Consider the following 22,414-nt stretch of genomic DNA (forward strand, 5'->3'; position numbering starts at 1 on the left):
GAGGCATACTGTGCATTATAATTATATTATATTTTATGATGACTTTTTCTTGGCTTTGTAGTTCATCAGAATTTTTACAATGTATTTCAGGATGGTGAATCTTCACTTCCCCCAGAAAAACGTAATCAGGTCAGTTGATTTATACATGATTGTGTTATTTAACTTTTAAAGTTTTGCAGGTCATTACTATTCTCTTTCTCTCTGCTTTTCTGTCTTTCCCTTTGTCTCAGGTGAATTTGGCTCAGTTGTTGATGGATTCGAGGGAGAGAAATAAGAAGCTAGTTGAAGAGGTGAAGGAACTTACTCAGAGACTCAGTGAGACCCAGGGAGACAATAAGGTACACTTAAAATTATTCAAAAATAGGTATGTTTGCATCCAAATTTGTGAATGAAACTTATTTGATAAATTGTAATATTGTATATAACATCTGCAAATAAAGCACTGTTTCCATCCCATGCGTTCAAGAGAACAAAATCTTCTCTTCATTGGAAACCGGCACAAAGTATCAGTAATACAATAATAAAAAGTTACTGCAACCGGGGAAGCCTGTGACCTTTTTTTTCTTGCATAAAATTGACGTGCTTCAGAGCACACAAATGAAACGCAATATCAAACACTATCATGTTATCTTGCATTCAGAGGCGGATGCCTGATGTTTGGGAGCGCAAACGTGTGAGATAGTCTGGGAGGTAATCATACCAAATAATTTTAATTACAGACTTTGCTCAGGCATTTCAGAATGACTACATTTGAGGTGCGGTGTGATGTGATAAGTCCTTTGGTTCGTCTAGTTATCCAATCACAAGCAAATCACATGAGTGTTTATGCTGCAGGAATAAAAAGTTTCCATTATACTTTAAAGAATAAAAAAAATATCCATCTCAATTAAATACATATGTTTTTTTGTGTATCTTGTTTTTTGTGTATCTTGTTTTTTTAATGCAATATCCCAAAATTTGCATAAAAATACATGGATGGAAACATAGCTAATGACTCTCTCTCTTTCTGTCTCTTTCTTCTTATATATATATATATATATATATATATATATATATATATATATATATATATATATATATATATATATATATAAAGTATATATATATATATATATATATATATATATATATATATATGTGTGTGTTTTCTTTTCTTATCCCTGCTGTTATCATCTCTTCATAGCTGTTAAGAATGACCATCACAAAACAGAGGCTTGGAGATGATGAAGCCGGTGTCAGACATTTCCCTGCTCATGAGCGTGAGGATCTGGTCAGGCAACTGGAGAAAGCAGCACTGCATGTGCGTCGTTAAGTTTTATCTAATTCTCATCCTTATTTATTGGACATCTCAGGTTTTACTGAATGAAAAAACATATTCTTCTTGCTCTTTCTTGTGTCCTAATCATATATTTTCACTATCATGTCCGTAAATCAAATATGGCGCTTTGTGAGAATATCCACTGGTACTGTTTTTTTTAAGAGAGAAGAGCTTGAACACAGTCTGAAGACGGTGAGTGACGAACTGCAGGATATAAAGGCAGAGAGGACCGTGTTCAAGGAGAAAGCTGAACGTCTCAACCTCGAGCTGAACCACATCCTGGGTGGCCAGGAGAAGCGCATCATTGACGTGGATGCCCTCTGCATGGAAAACAAGTCAGGGAGTGTTAATGTAGCTTGTCAGATCTTCATTATAATGCAGTGATTCAAAAAAAAAATATGACTCCAAGCCTCCTGTTGTCCACAACGATATTAGATGGCCCACTCATGTAGGCTAGGTTTCTAGGTTTCATCTGCTGTAATAAATGAGTTTTGTTTTCAAAACAGTTTTTCAATTTACAGTAACTAAAAGTGTCCATAGACTAAAATAAGTAACTAAAAAAAATATAATTAAAATAAGTTACAAAATTAAAACATTAAAAAGCTGAATTTTGTTCAGGGATGTTTGACTTTTCCAGGTGTTTGTAATTTACTGGACAAGAATTTTTAAAAACAATTTGTACTTACAATATTTTGGAGCTTTGCATAACTAGAAAATGTGAATTCTTAATAAAAATGCATGAGGTGTTTTTAAGATTTTATTAATTTACATGACATATAGAAATCATATTTTTAAAATTAGGCTTCCTCATATATCCGTATTTTTCAAGCCCATGAGAATCCTGGTTCTTCAAAGAAAAATCAAAGCAGATGTTGAAGGGTTGAATTAAAATTAGAATTATCCATTCTAGGTATATATGACTACCTTCTTTCAGCCAAACACAATCTGAGTTATACTGACAAATATCCTGCCTCTTCCAAGCTTTATAATAGGAGTGAATGGTGCCGTTTTTTTAAGCCCAAAAAAGTGCAACCATCCATCATAAAAGTAATCCATACAGCTCCAGGGAGTTAATAAAGGCAGGCATGTTGTCTTGATTTCAGTTTAGATGAGATGTGTTTTTTCATGTAACAAAAGGTTTTGTCATATTGCAGATACTTGCATGACAGATTAAAACAAGTTCAAGAGGAGGTCAGCCTGTTGAAGAGTAACATACAGAAATATAAGGTAAGGCTGTGAAATCTTATACACAGCTTTAATATTGTATTATTTCATTTGTATTATTTTATTATTTCAATATTGTATTTTTTTCATCTTTTAGACTGCCCTGGATCGAAGAAGAAATCCTGAAATTGCCGGCAAGTCTAACAGCAGCGCTCTTACTGGAGTTCTTTCTCCTAAACAAGGTGCTTGGGTCATGTAATTGCTTTTTTCTTAGAAGGCTTGATGAACTGAACTAACAAAGAAGCAAAGAAATGTTGCTGTACAGCATATCAAATGACTGCATACACTTGTGTACATTTATTCACTCAAATACTGCTCTATTCCTGCTGTTTGCAGTGCAAGGGTTGTTGTCAGAGGATAATGGTTGCAGTTTACCAGCCACACCTCAGTCTATCTCAGACCTGAAGTCTTTAGCGACAGCCTTACTGGAGACCATTCACGAGAAGAACATAATCATTCAACACCAAAGACAGACTAACAGGTTTGTGTGTAACTATATTTGCACTAACAGTTCAGAAATAGCCTGTACATTGAAACACAAATTTGGTGTAGAAACTATTTTCACTTAGTCTGGCTATCACCAGACCAAGCTCAATTTAAAATTGAACATTGGTCTGGGGAGTTTGCTGTGTATTTCCTACTGCACAAGAGGCGTGATCAACGAGCATTAGTCACGCAATTGGATAGTCCTTCAACCAATCAGATCAACGATCCGGGTGACGTACTTTGCAGAGCGATGCGAAAACACCAGACAGGTTTACCGTGTCTCAATCAGCATCGAGCGATTTTTGCAGGTTGTGCAAAAAAACATGAAAGTGATTGGTATTTACACCCACTCGAGCAATTTGTTTGCTAACTAAAGAAGTCATTCAGCATCGTCGAGAGGTTAAAAGGCGACTCTGATACTGTTCTGGTTCAGTGTAAATGAACGCGGAATATAGTCGCCCTAAACTACGTTGTTGTCATGACAACCAAAAAGAATTCCAGTCAGCTTAGGTGGCGCGAGATTCAAGAAGCAGGGAGACGAAACATATAGAGCAAATAATAAAAATATTGTCTACCATCAAGGGACGTTGAAGTAAAAGAGTCCTGTACTCACATCGTGAAGCAAACCACCAAAATAACAGCAGAGAATCATTGTGTGTCATCAATCGCTGTTTGTAATCTTCCTATGAAGAGACTGTCGGATCAACGCTCTGCTACATTTCTCTCAGATAAGGTAAATGCTTAACACAATCGGCGTCACTGTGATTGAGCATTGTTATTTTGGAGTGACGGTCGTGCGAGAGACGGGTAGATCAAATAGAGTTTGAAAGCTGCTTGCCGTCGCTTCTCTATCGTCATCGTGTTATACCCGCCAATAGCGAGCAAGGTGGATAAGCCAGTCTGTGATTGGTTCCCGCAAAAGTGTAACAGCACAGCAGAAGTGAATGCACGGGTTTCCAGACTGAGTTGCCGAGCGAAATCAAATCGCCGGCAGATCAGGCTGGGTTTACCCAGACTAATTTTCACTCAGAAATCGCAAATACATTTAAGTAACGCGCAAGTAACGCATTGAATTAAATGTGACATTTTGAAGTAGAAAGACTGAAATAGTATTTTCTTATAAAAAGTACTCCAATAATATTTATTTACAACTTTTTACATTTTTTACAGTGTACTTTCAAATATCAACATTTAAAGGGATTGTTCACCCAAAAATGAAAATTCTGTCATGCAACTTCAAGTTGATGGGCCCCTTTGACTTTCATAGTATGGAAAAAAATAAGTCAGTGGAACACATCAATTGTTTGGTTACCGGCATTCTTCAAAATATCTTGTTTTGTGTTCAGCAGAACAAAGAAATTCATACAGGTTTGAAACAACTTGAGGATGAGTAAATCATGACAGAATTTTCATTTTTGGGTGAACTAACCCTTTAAATATCTTACCTGCAGGTTTCGTACAAAAAGTTTTGAAAGAAAGATTTCTCATTTTTTACATAAATTTTGTATTGGGTTAATTTATTGTGCATTATAGAATTCTGGGAAACCGAGTTGCCGATTTGGAGAGGAAGTTGAGGACTCTGGAAATTTCAGGCCTTTGGAGTCTCCCAGGTAAGAGTTTCTTGCATGTTGACTATGTTTTTGTGCTTTCCATTTTTCATTTGTTGATATTGTTGTATTATTACTATAATTAATTATCCGTATACCCTCACGTCATCAGATATCTAATTATCTTATATCTTTGTGTTTATAGGATAAAATTGTAGCCTTGAATGCAATAATGATATTCTAGTCTCTAGATTTGACTCAACAAAAAGTTAAAGCACAAAAAGTTACTGAAAGAGCTGCAAATTTAGACTAAACCTATAACCTTTGTCAAAAAGTGCACTTTGTAATAATATCAAATTAAAAGTTTTACTTTAAAATGCATTTTAAATTTTTGTTTTTGTTTTTTTGTCGTGCTTTAAAGAGGTATACTTATTTTGATGTGTTGACTAACATACTAAAGCACATGCAAAGTACTTGATTATAATTGCAGTAATAACTGCAGTGTGCTAATAATAACTGCAGTGTGCTATTCGATAGTACATTTAAAGTTAATATTTTTTAAATGTACTAAATTGAAACTTCAATAGATTCAATAGAAATGGCATTAAAGTATATTACATTATGCAACATTTTATTGTTCACCAGGCAAAACTTGAAAAAGTCTGATCACTTAGAAAAGTAATACCATACTTGTACTATACCTGTAGTATAGTTGGTTCAAGAGTTGGTTCAAATCAAATCAAGTATGAGTAATAGTAAAAGTGAAGGTTGGCTTGGAAAGTTCCACTAATGAAACGATTTTAGTTTAGTGTCAACGTCCTCATTTAATTTATATGGGCCATTTAATAAGTGGCCACATTGGCCTACTTTTGTAAAATGGTAGTATGAGCACCAGTAAAAGAGAAGTACTTAGAATCATCGTCCACAAGAGGGTAGTAAAGCACTGTCACTGAAGCACAGATCAGATGCTCACATGTCATAAGACTGTCATTCTGCCGCCATAAAACTGACAAGCATCCATTACTGAAACTGATTGCCCACATTACAAACACATTTGGGGAATGTGGTATTATTAGGGAACTTTGTGGATGAGAGAGAGGATCACAACTCAGACTTTGAAAGTGATCGAGTTGGTGGCCTTGCAGAAATGAACAGGAGAAATCAGTTTAAAGTGCACTCGCAATTTTTTTTCCCTTCATTAAAGAAGTTTTAACTCTAAAGAAATTAATAGTCTTTTTGGTAAAATGTTTAAAGTTATTCACTTGAGATGGAGACTAGTAAAGCTGATTTAGTGTGTGCCTCCATGCCAATAGATGTCAGTATAATACATATTGGCCAACATGACACTTTTTCACAGAAGTGCATTTAATTGTATTAAATGTGCACTTGAAGTGTACTTCAGATCTTAAAAGTAGATATGTACTTGAAGATAATATAATAGCAATGAAATAAAAAGCCACTTCAGTGCATTTAAAGAGACTACATTTAACGCACTTAGGTACACTTTAAAAGTACACTTAGTAATAATTTCAAATTAAAACCATTTAAAATCATTGTTTTAATAATCTTGTCATGTTTTAAAGAAGTACACTTATTTTGATGTGTTGAGTGACATACTAAAGCACATTTAAAGTACTTGATTATAATTTGAACTGCAGTGTGTTATTCAATATTAATATATTTTAAATGTACTAAATTGCAACTTCATAATTACAAATGTGTCATTCTAAATATATCTATATACATGACCTATAAGTTCAACAGAAATGACATCAGTGTGTATTTTAGTTTCCCATAAATGATTGTTTGATATTTAAAAAGACAATATAAGTAATGTTGAAAGAATATAAAAATAAGTCCTATGTATGTGGGTCAAAAAAGCACTCTTGTAACGTTGGGAGTCGTGACGACGAGGGGTAGGTCCAAACGCAGGCTTTATTAGAATGAGCATAGTCGTACTGGCAAGGGTCAAACACCAGTAAACAGAAACATAAGGGCAAGGCAGAAAAGTAATCCAAATCACAGGCAATGGTCAAGACAGGCAGCAAACGATCATCAAACAAGGGATAAACAGTCCAGGGTCAAAAACAAGGCAATGCTAGGAAATTAGGAACAAGGATTAACACGGAGACAAGGTCGGATAAAGGCTAAACAATACTCAGCCCTGTGTGTGTGTCTGGGTGCAGCTTATAAAGGTTCTACTGATGGGAAACAGGTGCGAGTGTGTGATTGGTTCCTAGACAGAGAATTATGGGAAATGTAGTCCGGAGTGATGTATGACTGTGTGTGCATTGAAATGTTGTCCGGCGACCTCTGGTGGGGAGTAGCAGGAACCAGCAGGCGCCGGATACGTAACAACTCTACAGTTAATTTCATTGCAAATAACGTGCAGTTAAGTGTCTGAAAACTTTACATTCAGATTTTAAATAAGTATATATTTTTAAAGTATATTATTTCTGTAATGAGTACTATTTTTAAAAGTATGCTAAGTGTACTTAGCATGGACAGAGTGAGTGCATTCGAGAAAGGAAAGAAAATAGATTTTTTTTCCAGATCATGAACATCCCCGTCATTTTTTCTTGTTGTCTGTTTAGATGACAGGTTGTACTTGTTTCCTTGTTGACTAGTGCAGTCCTGTCAGAACAGCCTGTCTGACTTAAACTTGTTTTCCCCTTACGACTCTTTTTACCTGTCATCGCAATGACAAAACAACAAGTGAGAGAGATCATTTCTTGTTTGAAATGTGCCAGAAGTCACCATGAGAGGAAATTAGTAGTCTTCTGCCGCGACTTCTGTGACTTCCGAGCTGTACGATGTGACGCAAAGCTCGGTTTGTCCATAAAACTAGATGGTTTTGTTCCCCAGTGTGAGGCAGGGACAAGCAGTGAATGAATGGATGGATGGGCAGCTGCCAGGTGGGGATCGCCTCTCATCCATCCATCCTGTTTTGCACAGCGGGCTGTGAAGCAGCCGCAGTGAAGCTCCATGCTGTTCGGCATACAGAATTAGCCCGACTTTTTAATTAGCTCAGAAGCCGGTCTCCATAACACAACAATGACCTTTTCAAACAAAGGAAGTTGAGCTTAGAGTCGCTAAAGCATTATTTCGGTGCCTCTTAAAAATAAACCCTCTCTTGAGATCTTCAAGTAGTCCAGAGGACCATATGGAGGCGCAGAGCTGCTGTCAGCTGTCAATCTAGGATCATTGCTGGAGATTTACATAAAGTGTGCCCAAAAAGTTTTTGGCCACTCAGACCACACTTAAAGGTTTAGTTCACCCAAAAATGAAAATTTTGTCATAATTTACTCGCATACCTGTATGACTTTGTGAGTCTGTCCATACATTAAAATGTTGTTTTGGATGCCATTAACTGGTTAAAAACTGGTTAATCTTTTTTATTGACACTACTTGGTTTGATATTTTGTTATCTAAATGCAATGACATTTTAATCCTGTAAAGCCTGACATATTAAATTATAGTCAGAAAAATATATTTTTTTGAAATGCAACAGTTTGTTGAACCTTTAGACCTTTAGAATAAAGTTATATGTATATCTATCTATCTATCTATCTATCTATCTATAAAACTTTGCATAGGTTTTTCTTTTTTTTTCTTTTTTCTTTTTTTTTTTGAGAATCATATTTTATACACCAGGCTTTATGGCTCATGATATAGTGAGAATATGGAGCAGAGAAAACACCTCAGTTTTATTCAGATGCACAAACTGAGCAAAAATATGCAATTTGGTGCAGTTGTCAATATTTATATGTCCAAAAGGATGAAATTCTGATAGCTTAAAATGTAAATATTTGAGGTCTATATAACAGTATAGCAGACTACTTACATAAAATGCATATAAATATCAGTTAACACTCTATATCTCTCAATAACAATAATAATAATATGATATTTTATGATCAGAGCTCTGCAGTTTTTATATAATGCAGTGCAATACAATGATGATTGAGAGATGAACAAATAAATGTTCCTAAAAAGCCTGATGGATCATATTTGATACTCACATTTTAACACGATTTTTCTATAAAATGATGTTTGGATTATCAAGTAAACCAGAGTTGCTTCAGTTCAGTAAATGTTCATCTGGAAATATTAATATAAAAGTTATTCTTAAGTTTACTTTATAATATCAGTAACGATTTTACAGCAAAAAGTCTCTGAAGGAGGACGTTTTACAATTATACCTAAAGGCATTTTACTTTCTAAAAAGGATGAACTATTAATCAGACGACTGAATGCATGTAGTAGATTGTGTGCAACAGGTTTTTCAGCAACCTTTTGATTGTATTGATAATAGGCCTTAGAAATTTGCATATCAAATATGATACAGTAAGCATTATAGGTTTAAAGGATTAGTTCACCCACATGTCATCCGAGATGTTTATGTCTTTCTTTCTTCAGTCGAAAAGAAATGAGGAAAACATTCCAGGATTTTTCTCCAGATAGTGGACTTCAACAAGGTACAACTGGTTAAAGGTCCAAATTGCAGTTTCAGTGCTGCTTCAAATGGTTCTACACGATCCCAGCCCAGGAATAAGGGTCTTAAAGGGGTAGTTCACCCAAAAAAGAAAATTCACAAAAGGAAGATTTTTGGAAGAATGTCAGTAACCAAACAGATCTTTATTTTTCCTACTATGGTAGTAAATGGGGGGCGAGATCTGTTTGGTTACTGTTATTTTTCCAAATATCTTTCTTTGTGTTCAGCAGAACAAAGAAATGTATACAGGTTTGAAACTACTTGAGAGAGTAAATGATGACAGAATTTTCAATTTTGGGTGAACTATGCCTTAACTAGTGAAACGATCAGTAATTAAAAAAAAAAAAAAATATATATATATATATATATATATATATATATATATATATATATATATATATATATATATATATACTTTTTAACCACAAACGTTCATCTTGCACTGCTTTGCCACGCATTATGTAAGACTAAGTCAAATGGCCTTTACAAAAAATAAAGGTAAAACGATGTTGGACGATTTTGAAGTTTTCCACCCTACTGCAGTACTTCCACCTAAAGTAAACTTCCGCGTGATTACAACGTGATTACGAGCATTTGTGGTTAAAAAGTATATACATTTCTGTTTTTTAAGAAAATGACAGATCATTTCACTAGATAACACCCTGATTCCTCAGCTGGGTTTGTGTAGAGCCCTTTGAAGCTGCATTGAAACTGCAATTTGGACCTTCAACCCATTAAATCCCAGTGAAGTCCACTATATGGAGAAAAATCCTGGAATGTTTTCCTCAAAAACCTTAATTTCTTTTCAACTGAAGAAAGAAAGACATGAACATCTTGGATGAAATGGGGGTGAGTAAATTATCAGGAAATTTGAATTCTGAAGTGAATTAATCCTTTAAATATGACTTTTAGGTATACATTTTATGGCCACAAGGCTTACAATCTATGTTCATGTTCATCCAAGCTCAGTGTGCTGCTATATGCTGCTGCGGTTCCTATTCACTGCATGACTCTCTTGTTTATTATATTTCATACCACAGTGGCCCTAGAAAGCGGTGTTTAAACTGATTAGACAGTGGAAGCATGTAAGCACTGGTGGCCAGTGTTATGATGGCACCAGCATATAGTGCTCAGTCCCCTGTGGGCAACATATGGCATTAACCTGTGATGCATGCAGCCAGTACTAATGAAGACAGATGAGGGGAGCTGTAGTCACTTTCTGTGTGTGAGTTCATGTGGCCAGTTTGATCCTTTTCAGTCTGTATATGTACCTTTATAAATGTCACGTTTTGAGAGCGGTATAAATTTTTGTGTTTGAATGAGATTTTGGGATTTATCACAAACCAGTGAAATCCTTTGAGTTTTTATTTTCCCTCGTCACATTATGATGCCTTTGTTCTTCAAAGGTCCTACAGAAGCTGCATCTGAAGATGGTGCATTTACACAGAAATATGAAAGTATGGGTAACACTTTTACAATAAGGTTCATTAGTTAACATTAACTAATAATAATCTGCAATTAGCATTTATTAACCTTTGTTAATGTTAATTTCAACATTTACTAATACATTATTAAAATCTTGTTAACATTATTTAATGTACTGTGAACTAACATGAACAAACAAGGAACAACTGTATTTTCATTAACTAACGTTAACAAAGATTAGTAAATACAGTAACAGATGTATTGCTCATGGTTAGTTCATGTTAACCTTATTGTAAAGTGTTACCAAAGTATGAATGTAGAAATATTAAATTAGGATTAAATCTAGGTACAATATGAAATAAAATAACTTAATATACACTTTCAAATATAAGTTTAAGGCCACTCTTATGCTGTGTTTCATTTACACAGAACCAAATCAGCAGCAACAGAAACACTGGTGGTTCAGAGCTGCATATTTTTGTGCTGCTTTTATGCAGCATTGCATCTTCATACATTGCAGCAGACACACATCTTGTTCAGGGCAGTCATCCAGCTGCTCTGTAAAAGATTTAAACTTACATTAAATACATTTAATTATTATTATTATTATTTTTTTTTTACATTCACAAAATATAATCATATTTTATTTACAATATGTAATAAAATATACATTTTATTTTAAATGTAATGTAAAGTTAATTTATGCATAATTTTACATATTTTTTAAAATAATAATTTTAATTTGTTAAATTATTTAAAAAATATCAAATTATAATTTACATTATTAATTTTAAATTAAATGTAAAAAAATATTAATTTAATCTACATAAAAATAAATATTACATATTTAGTCATTTAAAAAAATATTTAATTTGAATTTAGGAATTTGGAATTTAGGAAATGCATTACAAATTGTGTGAACTAATAATTATGTTTTTTTTTTTTATTATTTAATTTATTTTATATAAAATTTAATGAAATTACATTTTTATGATACTATTTTATTACACTGTTATAAAAAAATGTTTTATTGCTTCAACGGTGCAGTAAGCGATTTCTGAGAAACACTGTTGATATTTGAAATCATTCCAAACAAACACACCCCTCCGTTCATTGCTCCGCCCCTAAAATGCACAAACACACAATGCAAGAGTGGATGTCCCTTTTTTTCATAGCTGAAGTAAAGCAAAATAATGCTTTGCGCAAAAATAAAGCGAAGATGACGAAAAAAACGACAAGGAACAACAAAAAAATGAACATACAGTACAAGAGTACCGTATATGCAAACAAGAGTTTGTTGATGGTCTCCAGCAGCACACAAGCTCCAGACAAACAATGACTATAGCTAACAATGACTATAGCTAACAACACAACACCAGCATATCTTGGTTTTGTAAGCAAAACTAATGTTACTCACTTATGGAGCAGAAACAACGCAACCCCTGCGTTCATTTTCAGGCCTTCCTGATTAGGTCTCTCCAGCACTGGAAAGCTTTTCTAATATTAACGCGGGTCCTAAAGCTCTTTGACGAGTGGACACGCCCCCTACTGCTGATTGGCTACAAGTGTGTTGGTGATCCACTTTCAACAGCGTTTCTCCGAAATGGCTTACTGCACCTTTAAGTGTGATATACATCAGGTTATATCAAAGATATTCCTTCTCTTCATTGTCTATTGGTAGTTTGCACTGATAACAGTCCTGTCACACTGTAAATAATGTCAGCTTCCTCTCTGTGGCGTTCAACAGGAGGTAGAGATGCCATCACTCTGAGTGCCACACCTCTGTGCTCTATTGACCATCCACATAAGCCAGAAGCACAAAAAACCACTAACCCACAACCTCCTGCAGGTGAGCGTGTGTAATTGTGTGTAACCAAATCTGCCATTTGCTAATCGTCCCGCCAAGAGGCTGAAGAGCTGTAATTAGCTAATTCTCTGACCAGCCCACCCCTCTTGTCCCTTTGCTATCACGCCTATCCTTCACGCACACTCTCATTGGTCAGGCCGTCTGAACGCCCAATCCCTTCCAAATGCCATGGCATTTGGCAAATGCTAGCAAATTCTCGTTCGCTGACATTCACCAACTTTTGGGGCGTGTTTTGCGGTCGGGACTGCCCCATAAATATGGATGCTGCTGTGTAAAGTGGTATTTCGCGTTTCTGTTGTCCCATGAATAAGCCGCATGCAGTGTTTAACCTTTTAGCTGAATGCTCTCAAATATGGGTCAGTAATCCAGCAGAATAGGCAGCAATGATGCAGAGGGGAGGCAGAACTAAGCTGTTGCCATCGCTGACAGGCCGTCACGCTCCTTTTCCCAGCTGGATGCCTTTGTTGTGTGTATTTTATTTGCTGGTGTGAGATTTGAAACTTATATAGCTTTGTCACTTTGTAAGAATTCAGAGTGATTAATTGTAGAGTCTCATAAATCTTATAACACTTATTTTACATAATCTTATATTTTAGTCCTTGACGAGGTTATTGTAGTTAACTAAATCTAAAACATTTTTGTTACTTAAAATAAAATAAACATTAATTGAAATGAAATTTTTTTTTTTTTTTATTTCAGTTAGTTGCCAAGGCAAAATTTCTAATTTTAAAGGGATAGTTCACCCAAAAATGAAAATTGTCCCATAATTTGTTCATCCTCCAGCCATCCTAGTAAGTAAAATGACACGCTTCCAGTGCAACAGCCATCCACATTCAACTTGCATCCAAAAAGCGTTAACTTCCACGATGTAGTACACAATGACATGACATACATGTTATAATGTTGGACATAGTAGTACAACATGGTGTAGTGTAGAAAGAAGATATTTTTGATGAAATCTGTGAGCTTTCTGGCCTCTGATAGACTGCAATGTTATTACCACTTTCAAGGCTCGGAAAGGTAATAAAGACATCTTTAAAATAGTCCATGTGACCACAGTGGTTCAACCTTAAAGTTATGAAGCGGCGAGAATACATTTTGTGAGCAAAAACAAAACAAAAAATATAGCTGCAAGCAGCAATTACGGGGCCAAGCACAAAAACGGCACAAGAAGCCTGCCAACATGGCTCTGAGCATCAGACCAACTGCAACTGTGAGCAATTAAAGACCTATTAAGTTCATTTTAGGCAAAAGAGCTGAAAAATGATCAAAAATGAGGATTTACTGGTTCATCACTTTCGACCAATAGGTGGCGCTGTGACCAAATTAATGTGGTATGGTTAGAGTGAGGTGACAATGACACTTGCAAAGTTTGGTGTCAATATGTCAAAGCATTGCAGAGATACAGCTTCAAGAGTCGTTTTTGCATCATGCCTCAAATTCTTTGCTCCGCTATACGAAAACGGTTTGACTTATCGACTTGAAATCCATAACTTTTCGTCTGCATGGTCTGAAGATGATACAGTTCAATTTTGGTGAAAATCGGAGCAACGGTCTAGGAGGAGTTTGAAAAAGTATGTTTTAAAAGAAAAACAATATGGCGGACAGGAAGTTCAGCTGACTATGGCAAATTTGATATCTGTGTTCTCGGCATGACCCAAGGAATCAACTGAGACCAGTTTCATTACAATCAGTTAAAATAATCAAAAGTTATTAGCATTTTTGTAAATTTTGTTATAACTTTTGGCCACAAGGTGCCAAGGTGCCTGGTCCGAAACTTCTCAGGCTCCTTCAGGGCATTGTGCTGGTGACCCATACCAAGTTTCGTAAAGATACGCTAATGCGTTCGTAAAATACAGCATTTTAGCACAAAATTCTAAATGGCTGACGGCCAAAATGTCCGATATGGGGAAACTGGATATCATTCGACTCGAATCCAATGAGTCCAAATTTATGATTTTTGGACAAACCCATCAGAAGTTATAAGCCAAAAAATCCATTTTTCATATCTCCGCACCAGTAGATGGCGCTGCACCGAAACACTGCATGGTGTCTCAGGTCATGGTTGTGATGACACGTACCAAGTTTGGTCTGAATACGACACACCGTTGCAGAGATACAGCCTTATGTCTATTTTCGCAAGCGCTTCGTAAAATTAGTTTGCGTGTTTTTCGAAAACGGTTTGAGGAATTAACTTGAATTCCATAACTTTTTGTCGGCATGGTCTGAAGATGATCTGGTTCAATTTTCGTGAAAATCGGAGTAACGGCCTAGGAGGAGTTCGAAAAAGTAGGTTTTTCAGAAAATGGCGGAAAAATTTTCATGACGGAAAATGACGTCATATGGTGCGATCGATTTGTCTTGACCCAAGGAATCAGAGGAAAAAAGAATTTACGGCTCTTACGGTTCAAAAGTTATTAACATAAACATAAGCGCAACTTTGGACAGCTGGTGGCGCTAGAGGGATTGCGTTAGAGACTCCAAATTTGCTGTGGACAAAGGTCAGACTGTCCTCTAACTGTGTGCCAAATTTCACAACTTTTTACCATACGCTTCTATGGGCTGCCATAGACTTCAAGAGCGGAAGAAGAAGAAGAAGAAGAATAAAAAGAAATCTAACGATTACAATAGGTGCCTAAGCACCTTCGGTGCTTGGCCCCTAATAACGACTTTATCCAACAATTGCTTATCTTCCATGTCAGTCTCCCACGCTGTTTACATTGAAGACAGTGCAGCGCTTCCAGGTTCTACATCAGAACAACGCTGGCCAATAATGAGTCGGCTTTCTGACGTAAAACCTAGAAGGAAAATGACAGGGAAAAGAAGAAATTGTTGAATAAAGTTATTATTTTTGTTTTGTTTTTGCGTACTCGTCACTTCATAACATTAAGGTTGAACCACTGTATTCATGTGAACTACCTTTCTGGACCTTGAATGTGGTAATAACGTTGCAGTCTATCACAGGCCAAAAAGCTCATGGATTTAATCAAAACCATCTTTAATTTATGTTCCAAAGATGAATAAAGGTCTTACGGGTGTGGAATGAGTAATTAAAGACAGAATTAAAATTTTTGGGTGAACTAACCCTTTAATACTACCAAGTGTAAACAAGGCCTGAGTTTTATTAGCATGCCATTGGTTTATCTCCCCTAAAAGTGTAAACATTGAGCTGCCCAGGCACCATCACAACAGCAGTCCGCTCAGATCTTGTCAATCTCTTTCCAGCTCAACCTATAGCGAGAGTTTGGCGGAGCCACTGGTGTGGGACTATGACTGACGCGTTACAAAAGAAATTCAGCTTCGGTTACAGAAGTGCAAGCCGAAAGTCGCTGCATTTAGACCTTCAAAGACTAAACAAGTCACATGCAAACGGGGCATTGCGATGCATTGCACTACAATGGATGCTTCGATATAGCACCATCATGCATCCATTCAGAGAGACAAATGATCCTGGTTATAATGTTTACTTTGATGTGTCCAGTTAGACCAAAACAGTTGTGACATGTTATGTCAAAAAATACGCCCAGTACAGATACTTTGAATGGGTTTATTATAAGCGAGATGCTCACTTTCGTTCTAGAGTGTTTGCCTACTCAATTGCTTATTCATGACGCATAGCAACACAGCTAAAAGTATTCTTAATATGTTGGACCTCATTGAAAGTAACCTATTCTTACCTCTTGGAACATCCCTTTACAGGTACCAGTAGAGCTGTATTTGTGATGTTTGAGTTGGAGAGGCATGACACATGAAAGGGGCATTTGCAAAGTTGCTTTATTTTTGTAATTTGGCTAGTGTCACAGAAACTACATACCATAAACTACACAATGGCATTCTGTACACACACAGTTCAGTAAAATACGGGAGTGACAACCATATTCTACAACCTAATTTACTCAAAGTCCCTTTAAGACAAGTTATTTCACTCGACGGCCATCTTTGAAACGCCTCTCGGGCATCCTGGGCATCATGCAGCTCCTATCTCTTTGAATGGGGAAACATCAAATTCTCCAAAACTGTTCGCCAACCTTACGATTAAATTTCATATTTGAAATCACCAATGAAATCTAACAACAACTGGCTCATAAATTTAGTTTCTAAACGCTCGAATCTTGACAAAAAAACTGTATTTTTCAGGCTGGATCAAGCTAATGCGCATGCGCAGACCTAAATGCGCGTCTCTTCGGAGGCGCACGTCTGACTGTTTCTATAGAAACCGGTGATTAACGGCCGCTGAATTGACGCAATGACTTTACCAGTCGGCGATTGGCTCTTATTCCGCCATATTGCGCGTCACACTTTCTCCCATTCAAAACAATACGAGTGAAGCGTCTTGTGTTATTCTATAGTCTTTGTTTTACTGCCAAAAAATATGGCCACGTACACACTGCAGCTAAATTCAATTGTCAGTTCACCTTTTAGTTCTTAATGGCGTTCTGTACACACACAGTTCAGTAAAATACGGGAGTGACAACTGTATTCTACAACCGAATTAACTCCCGCAAAATACAGGTAGTGACAACCGCATTTACAGAAATTCTATGCAGTGTGTACGGAACCGAACTGAACAACTAGTTGTTAATGTCGTTTTTTTAACGTTCATCGGAGATGTGTCTCTCTTCTGTATGTGCGGTGAATCACAGGGAAAGCACGAGCCTTGACTCATTCGAGTTGCAAATGCCAGATCTTGCTAGAAAAATCAGCGAACAAGAATATGCCCATAATAAACCGAAATAAATCTAAACGCTTTATGCTGAAAATAAGACCAAAATATTGCAATTCATGTCTGCTCACTTTAATAACTCAAACCCGTTCGCTTTATGAGACCAGCTTAAACAACAAGTCCAAAAACACTTATAATGAGTGACCATGGCAACACAGAAAGAGCGCGCTGTGTGAAACTAGCTGTACACGCATAAACAAAACACGACGCCTCCGTCGAATGTGTTAGTTAAATTGCTGAAAATAACAAGTGTTTTGTCACTGTAATTTTACTTTGGTCACAATAAACCAAACAGGAAAGACGCCAGAACGTCGCTATGGTTTCCAAGCTGTCAATCATCGCATTTTCAAGAGTGAGTCGTGTTCCGTACACACATGAAATGATAATTTAGGGGATTCACTCCTGCATTTAAATGCGGTTGTCACTCCTGAAACTTAGTGTGTACGTGGCCAATGTGATCTCCGTTGGCCAAGCGCACTCACCATGGTATGAATTCTTAATTGAGCTTCACTACTGTGGTAAACGACACATTTGCCTCGCAGGGCTCCATTCCATTAGCATGGCACTAACACAATGTTCATTAATCTTCTTTGTCTCCCTGATTGGCTCAGATGACAGGACAGGAAGAGGAGGGCCATCGCCATGGGAGCAGGACACAGCTGGCAATGACAGCTTCCCGAACATGTGGCGCGGCTCCCGCCCTTGTCCAGATGGAGGCGGAGAGGAGGTGGACACACCTGTCACCCCTGACAACAGGGAAGAGATCATCTTGTGTGGGACAGATATTGTGAGACAGACTAATGGGCAGGTCAGGACCGAGGTGAAGGAGGGTCCTGTGGAAAAAAAGACAGGCTTCTGCACAAAAGCATGTTCCGGTCAGGAAATTGAGGGAAGCCCAACTGTGAACGAGGGTGAGGTTTTAGGGGAGCTGTGCATGATAGCGGAGGAGGCTGAAGATGCAGCTTTGGCTCTGGCTCCAGCAACGTCTGGACAACTTCATGTGATGCAAATGTCTTCAATTACTTTCGACCAAACCGCCTGTGAAAATGTCGACTTTCAAGCCTCTGTGGGAATTCCAAGAGCTTACTTTGAAAATATTTTGGAAGGTGCCTCCATAAAGAAAAAACCTACTGAACCAAGTGACTCTTCTATTCTATAATAGGAGGGGGAACTGAAGGTCTGAAGGGTCTGAAGAAGCTTTCCTTAGAAGTCTAAAATGTGGTGATTTATTGGTCAAAGCAGCTGAATAAAAATCCATAACACAAACCAGATTACATACAGTATGCAATGCTGAAGCAAATAAACCCATTGATTGTCAATGTTTTACATCTCATTCACTGCAAAAAAAAATCTTACTTAGTAGATTTGTCTTGATTTCCAGTACAAACATCAATTTATTCTTAAACCAAGATATATATATATATATATATATATATATATATATATATATATATATATATATATATTTACTTATAGCAAAATTATTTAAAGTCCACCTGTAATCAATAATTTTATCCCTTAAAACTCATCTTTGATAACCAAAATGACATATTTAAACGTTTTTTTTACTGTGAAAAAAAAAAACGTTATGCCTTAAAATAGCTTGAATGTAACTCTACACCCCTTTCCTCATTTAATATATGTGGATCAATGAATATGCAAATTATTCCCATCTCCACTCGCTCACGCCAGCTCAGAGATCCACTTGGTGAGCTTACTGAGGTAAACGTAGCAATGTCTTTACAACGTCGGACACATAACATTGTCAAGCAAAATATTAATTATCGTTATCAAACAGCTAATATTGCTAATGTTACACAAAGCATGTTCCCGTTCGCCATCAGAGTTTCACTTCTAAGAATCAGCATCCTTACAAACGCTTTGTGCCCACCAGCACGTTGATGTGATTGGTTACAAGGTAGTTTGTGACGTCACAGACACCAGAGATTTCAACCTGCTGGTTTCAGACTTTTTTTCACTGCAGTTTTAAGGAGAAAATACTTAGCAATAGTGTTGACAAATGAATTTGCACATGGTTTGTCTGAAAGCATATTAAAACACCACAGAGGGTCTTTAAGATAATGTGCGAATGTATTGGTCAGATACAAAGCAGCTGAATAAAAATCCATAACAAAATCCAGATTACGTACAGTATGCAATACTGAAGCCAATATAAACCCCTTGATTTTGAATGTTTTGTCTCATTCACTACAAAAAAAAAAAAAAGATTTTCTTATAAAGTATTTGATCTTATTTAGCTCAGAAAACAAGACATATTCATTTTGACCTCCCTGAAAATACTTATAAGGGTTATGACCTAATACATACATGCATAGACTTGTATAAGTTATTGCTTTCTGTCCCGTTCACACACAATCATCCATATGTGTAGCCGAAGAAGCGGCACTCACACCTCTCGGAATGGACTCCGCTGGCAGATGCTCCTGACTGCAAATACATCAAAAGGCAAAGTTTGAACTGCTTGTTCTGCAAAGCCAAGCCTTTTCTCTTTTAATCTCTCTCAGTATTACACATACAGGCACATTGGGCAGCATGTTGCCAGCTGATGTGGCATTAGGTAGGACTTTTGGGAAACAGATGGGAGTTAGAGCTAATGGAGTTATGAGGCTTACAGTCTCTGCAGGGTGAGGTTAGTCAGGTTACCCATTCACTAGTTCAAGAATAATTAAGTGGAAGAAAATTCATTAAAAAATGAAAGCAACACTGTTAATTGTGGCCCTCTAATGGTTAAAAATAGAATTGCATGTTGCAGAAGAACACTGTTTTGGTTGTGCTGCTGCTGCTCTGCTCCACTGAGCAGATGAATGTGGTTCAAGGCACCGATGAACACGTGGATTTATGACATCAGTGGGTGAACAAATACGTTTTTTTGTTGTTGTTGTTTTTACAACTGGTGATTCTCTTCAAAGAATTGCTGTTTGACATATTTAAACGTTTTTTTACTGTGAAAAAAAAAATCGTTATGCCTTAAAATAGCTTGAATGTAACTCTACACCCTTGCCTCAATTAATATACGTGGATCAATGAATATGCAAATTATTCCCATCTCCACTCGCTCACGCCAGCTCAGAGATCCACTTGGTGAGCTTACTGAGGTAAACGTAGCAATGTCTTTACAACGTCGGACACATAACATTGTCAAGCAAAATATTAATTATCGTTATCAAACAGCTAATATTGCTAATGTTACACAAAGCATGTTCCCGTTCGCCATCAGAGTTTCACTTCTAAGAATCAGCATCCTTACAAACGCTTTGTGCCCGCCGGCACGTTGACGTGATTGGTTACAAGGTAGTTTGTGACGTCACAGACACCAGAGATTTCAACCTGCTGGTTTGAGACTGTCTTTTTTTCACTGCAGTTTTAAGGAGAAAATACTTAGCAATAGTGTTGACAAATGAATTTGCACATGGTTTGTCTGAAAGCATATTAAAACACCACGCAGACATATAAACATCATTAAAAACATTTTCACCACAGAGGGTCTTTAAGATAATGTGCGAAGGTATTGGTCAGATACAAAGATGCTGAATTAAAATCCATAACAAAATCCAGATTACGTACAGTATGCAATACTGAAGCCAATATAAACCCCTTGATTTTGAATGTTTTGTCTCATTCATACGGAAGAGGATTAGGGCCAAGCAATAATAAAAAAATAAAACCATCTCAAGATTAAAGTTGTTAAATTTCGAGAAAAAACTCGTTAAATTTCGAGGAAAAAAGTCTAAATAAAATGTTGAGAATAAACTCGTTAAATTACGAGAAAAAAACTTGTTAAATTTCGAGAAAAAAGTCAAGATAAAATGTTGAGAATAAAGTCATTAAATTACGAGAAAAAAGTTTACGAATTTGTTCACATAATTTAACGACTTTTTTCTCGTAATTTAACGACTTTTCTCATAATTTAATGAGTTTATTCTCAACATTTTATCTCGACTTTTTTCTCAATTTAACAACTTTTTTCTCATAATTTAACTAATTTGTTCTCATAATCTAACGACTTTTTTCTCTGAATTTAATGACTTTATTCTCAACATTTTATCTCGACTTCTTTCTTGAAATTTAACGAGTTTTTTCTCGTAATTTAATGAGTTTATTCTCAACATTTTATTTCGACTTTTTTCTCGAAATTTAACAAGTTTTTTCTTAAAATTTAACAACTTTAATCTCGAGATGGTTTTATTTTTTTTATTATTGCTTGGCCCTAATCCTCTTCCATACATTCACTACGAAAAAAAAAAAAAAGATTTTCTTATAAAGTATTTTATCTTATTTAGCTCAGAAAACAAGACATATTCATTTTGACCTCCCTGAAAATACTTATAAGGGTTATGACCTAATACATACATGCATAGACTTGTATAAGTTATTGCTTTCTGTCCATTTCACACACAATCATCCATATGTATAGCCGAAGAAGCGGCACTCACACCTCTCGGAATGGACTCCGCTGGCAGATGCTCCTGACTGCAAATACATCAAAAGGCAAAGTTTGAACTGCTTGTTCTGCAAAGCCAAGCCTTTTCTCTTTTAATCTCTCTCAGTATTACACATACAGGCACATTGGGCAGCATGTTGCCAGCTGATGTGGCATTAGGTAGGACTTTTGGGAAACATGGGAGTCAGAGCTAATGGAGTTATGAGGCTTACAGTCTCTGCAGGGTGAGGTTAGTCAGGTTACCCATTCACTAGTTCAAGAATAATTAAGTGGGTGAAAATTCATTAAAAAATGAAAGCAACACTGTTAATTGTGGCCCTCTAATGGTTAAAAATAGAATTGCATGTTGCAGAAGAACACTGTTTTGGTTGTGCTTCTGCTGCTCTGCTCCACTGAGCAGATGAATTTGGTTCAAGGCACCGATGAACACGTGGATTTATGACATCAGCGGGTGAACAAATACGTTTTTTTGTTGTTGTTGTTTTTACAACTGGTGATTCTCTTCAAAGGTTTGCTGTTTGTTTTGAATGATCCATGGTCATTAGTTCTGGCAACACATTTTCATGTGCTTGCTAACCACATTATGCTGCGTTCCATTTACCTCGGAGGAGGGATGTGGTAGCTGGGAATGACGTCATACTTGAGTTGACCTCTTTCCAGTACACAGGTTAGAAAACTATGAAGGACATGTCCAGGCAAAGCATTGTTGTGCATGCTTTTTTTTAAATAAAAACACATAAAAAATGGCATTTTGGATTTTTTTAGCTAGTAGACTACTGTGAGCACCACTGAGATTTTTAGACGGACAAAAAAGTGCTAATAAACAATATTTAGCCTACTACTGTTTCACTATGGTTGATTTGGTGT

The 22,414-nt window shown here is 36.4% G+C and overlaps 1 protein-coding gene across 2 annotated transcripts in view; it reads left to right on the forward strand.

Moving 5' to 3' along the window:
- Positions 1-18,404, forward strand: part of ccdc149a (coiled-coil domain containing 149a) — a 30,340-nt gene extending 11,936 nt beyond the window's left edge. The window contains exons 3-12 of one of the 2 annotated variants that reach the window (XM_048186018.1): positions 91-129; positions 231-338; positions 1,184-1,300; positions 1,481-1,653; positions 2,473-2,545; positions 2,640-2,724; positions 2,879-3,023; positions 4,562-4,638; positions 12,243-12,344; positions 17,697-18,404. In XM_048186018.1, the coding sequence (XP_048041975.1) occupies positions 91-129; positions 231-338; positions 1,184-1,300; positions 1,481-1,653; positions 2,473-2,545; positions 2,640-2,724; positions 2,879-3,023; positions 4,562-4,638; positions 12,243-12,344; positions 17,697-18,244 (1,467 nt within the window). In that variant the 3' untranslated portion in view covers positions 18,245-18,404. The remainder of the gene's footprint in view (positions 1-90; positions 130-230; positions 339-1,183; positions 1,301-1,480; positions 1,654-2,472; positions 2,546-2,639; positions 2,725-2,878; positions 3,024-4,561; positions 4,639-12,242; positions 12,345-17,696) is intronic. The other variant, XM_048186019.1, reaches the window with a different exon arrangement.
- The last annotated feature ends 4,010 nt before the right edge of the window (positions 18,405-22,414 follow it).

This window comes from Megalobrama amblycephala, linkage group LG3 (genome assembly GCF_018812025.1).
Source record: "Megalobrama amblycephala isolate DHTTF-2021 linkage group LG3, ASM1881202v1, whole genome shotgun sequence".
Lineage (NCBI taxonomy): Eukaryota > Metazoa > Chordata > Actinopteri > Cypriniformes > Xenocyprididae > Megalobrama > Megalobrama amblycephala.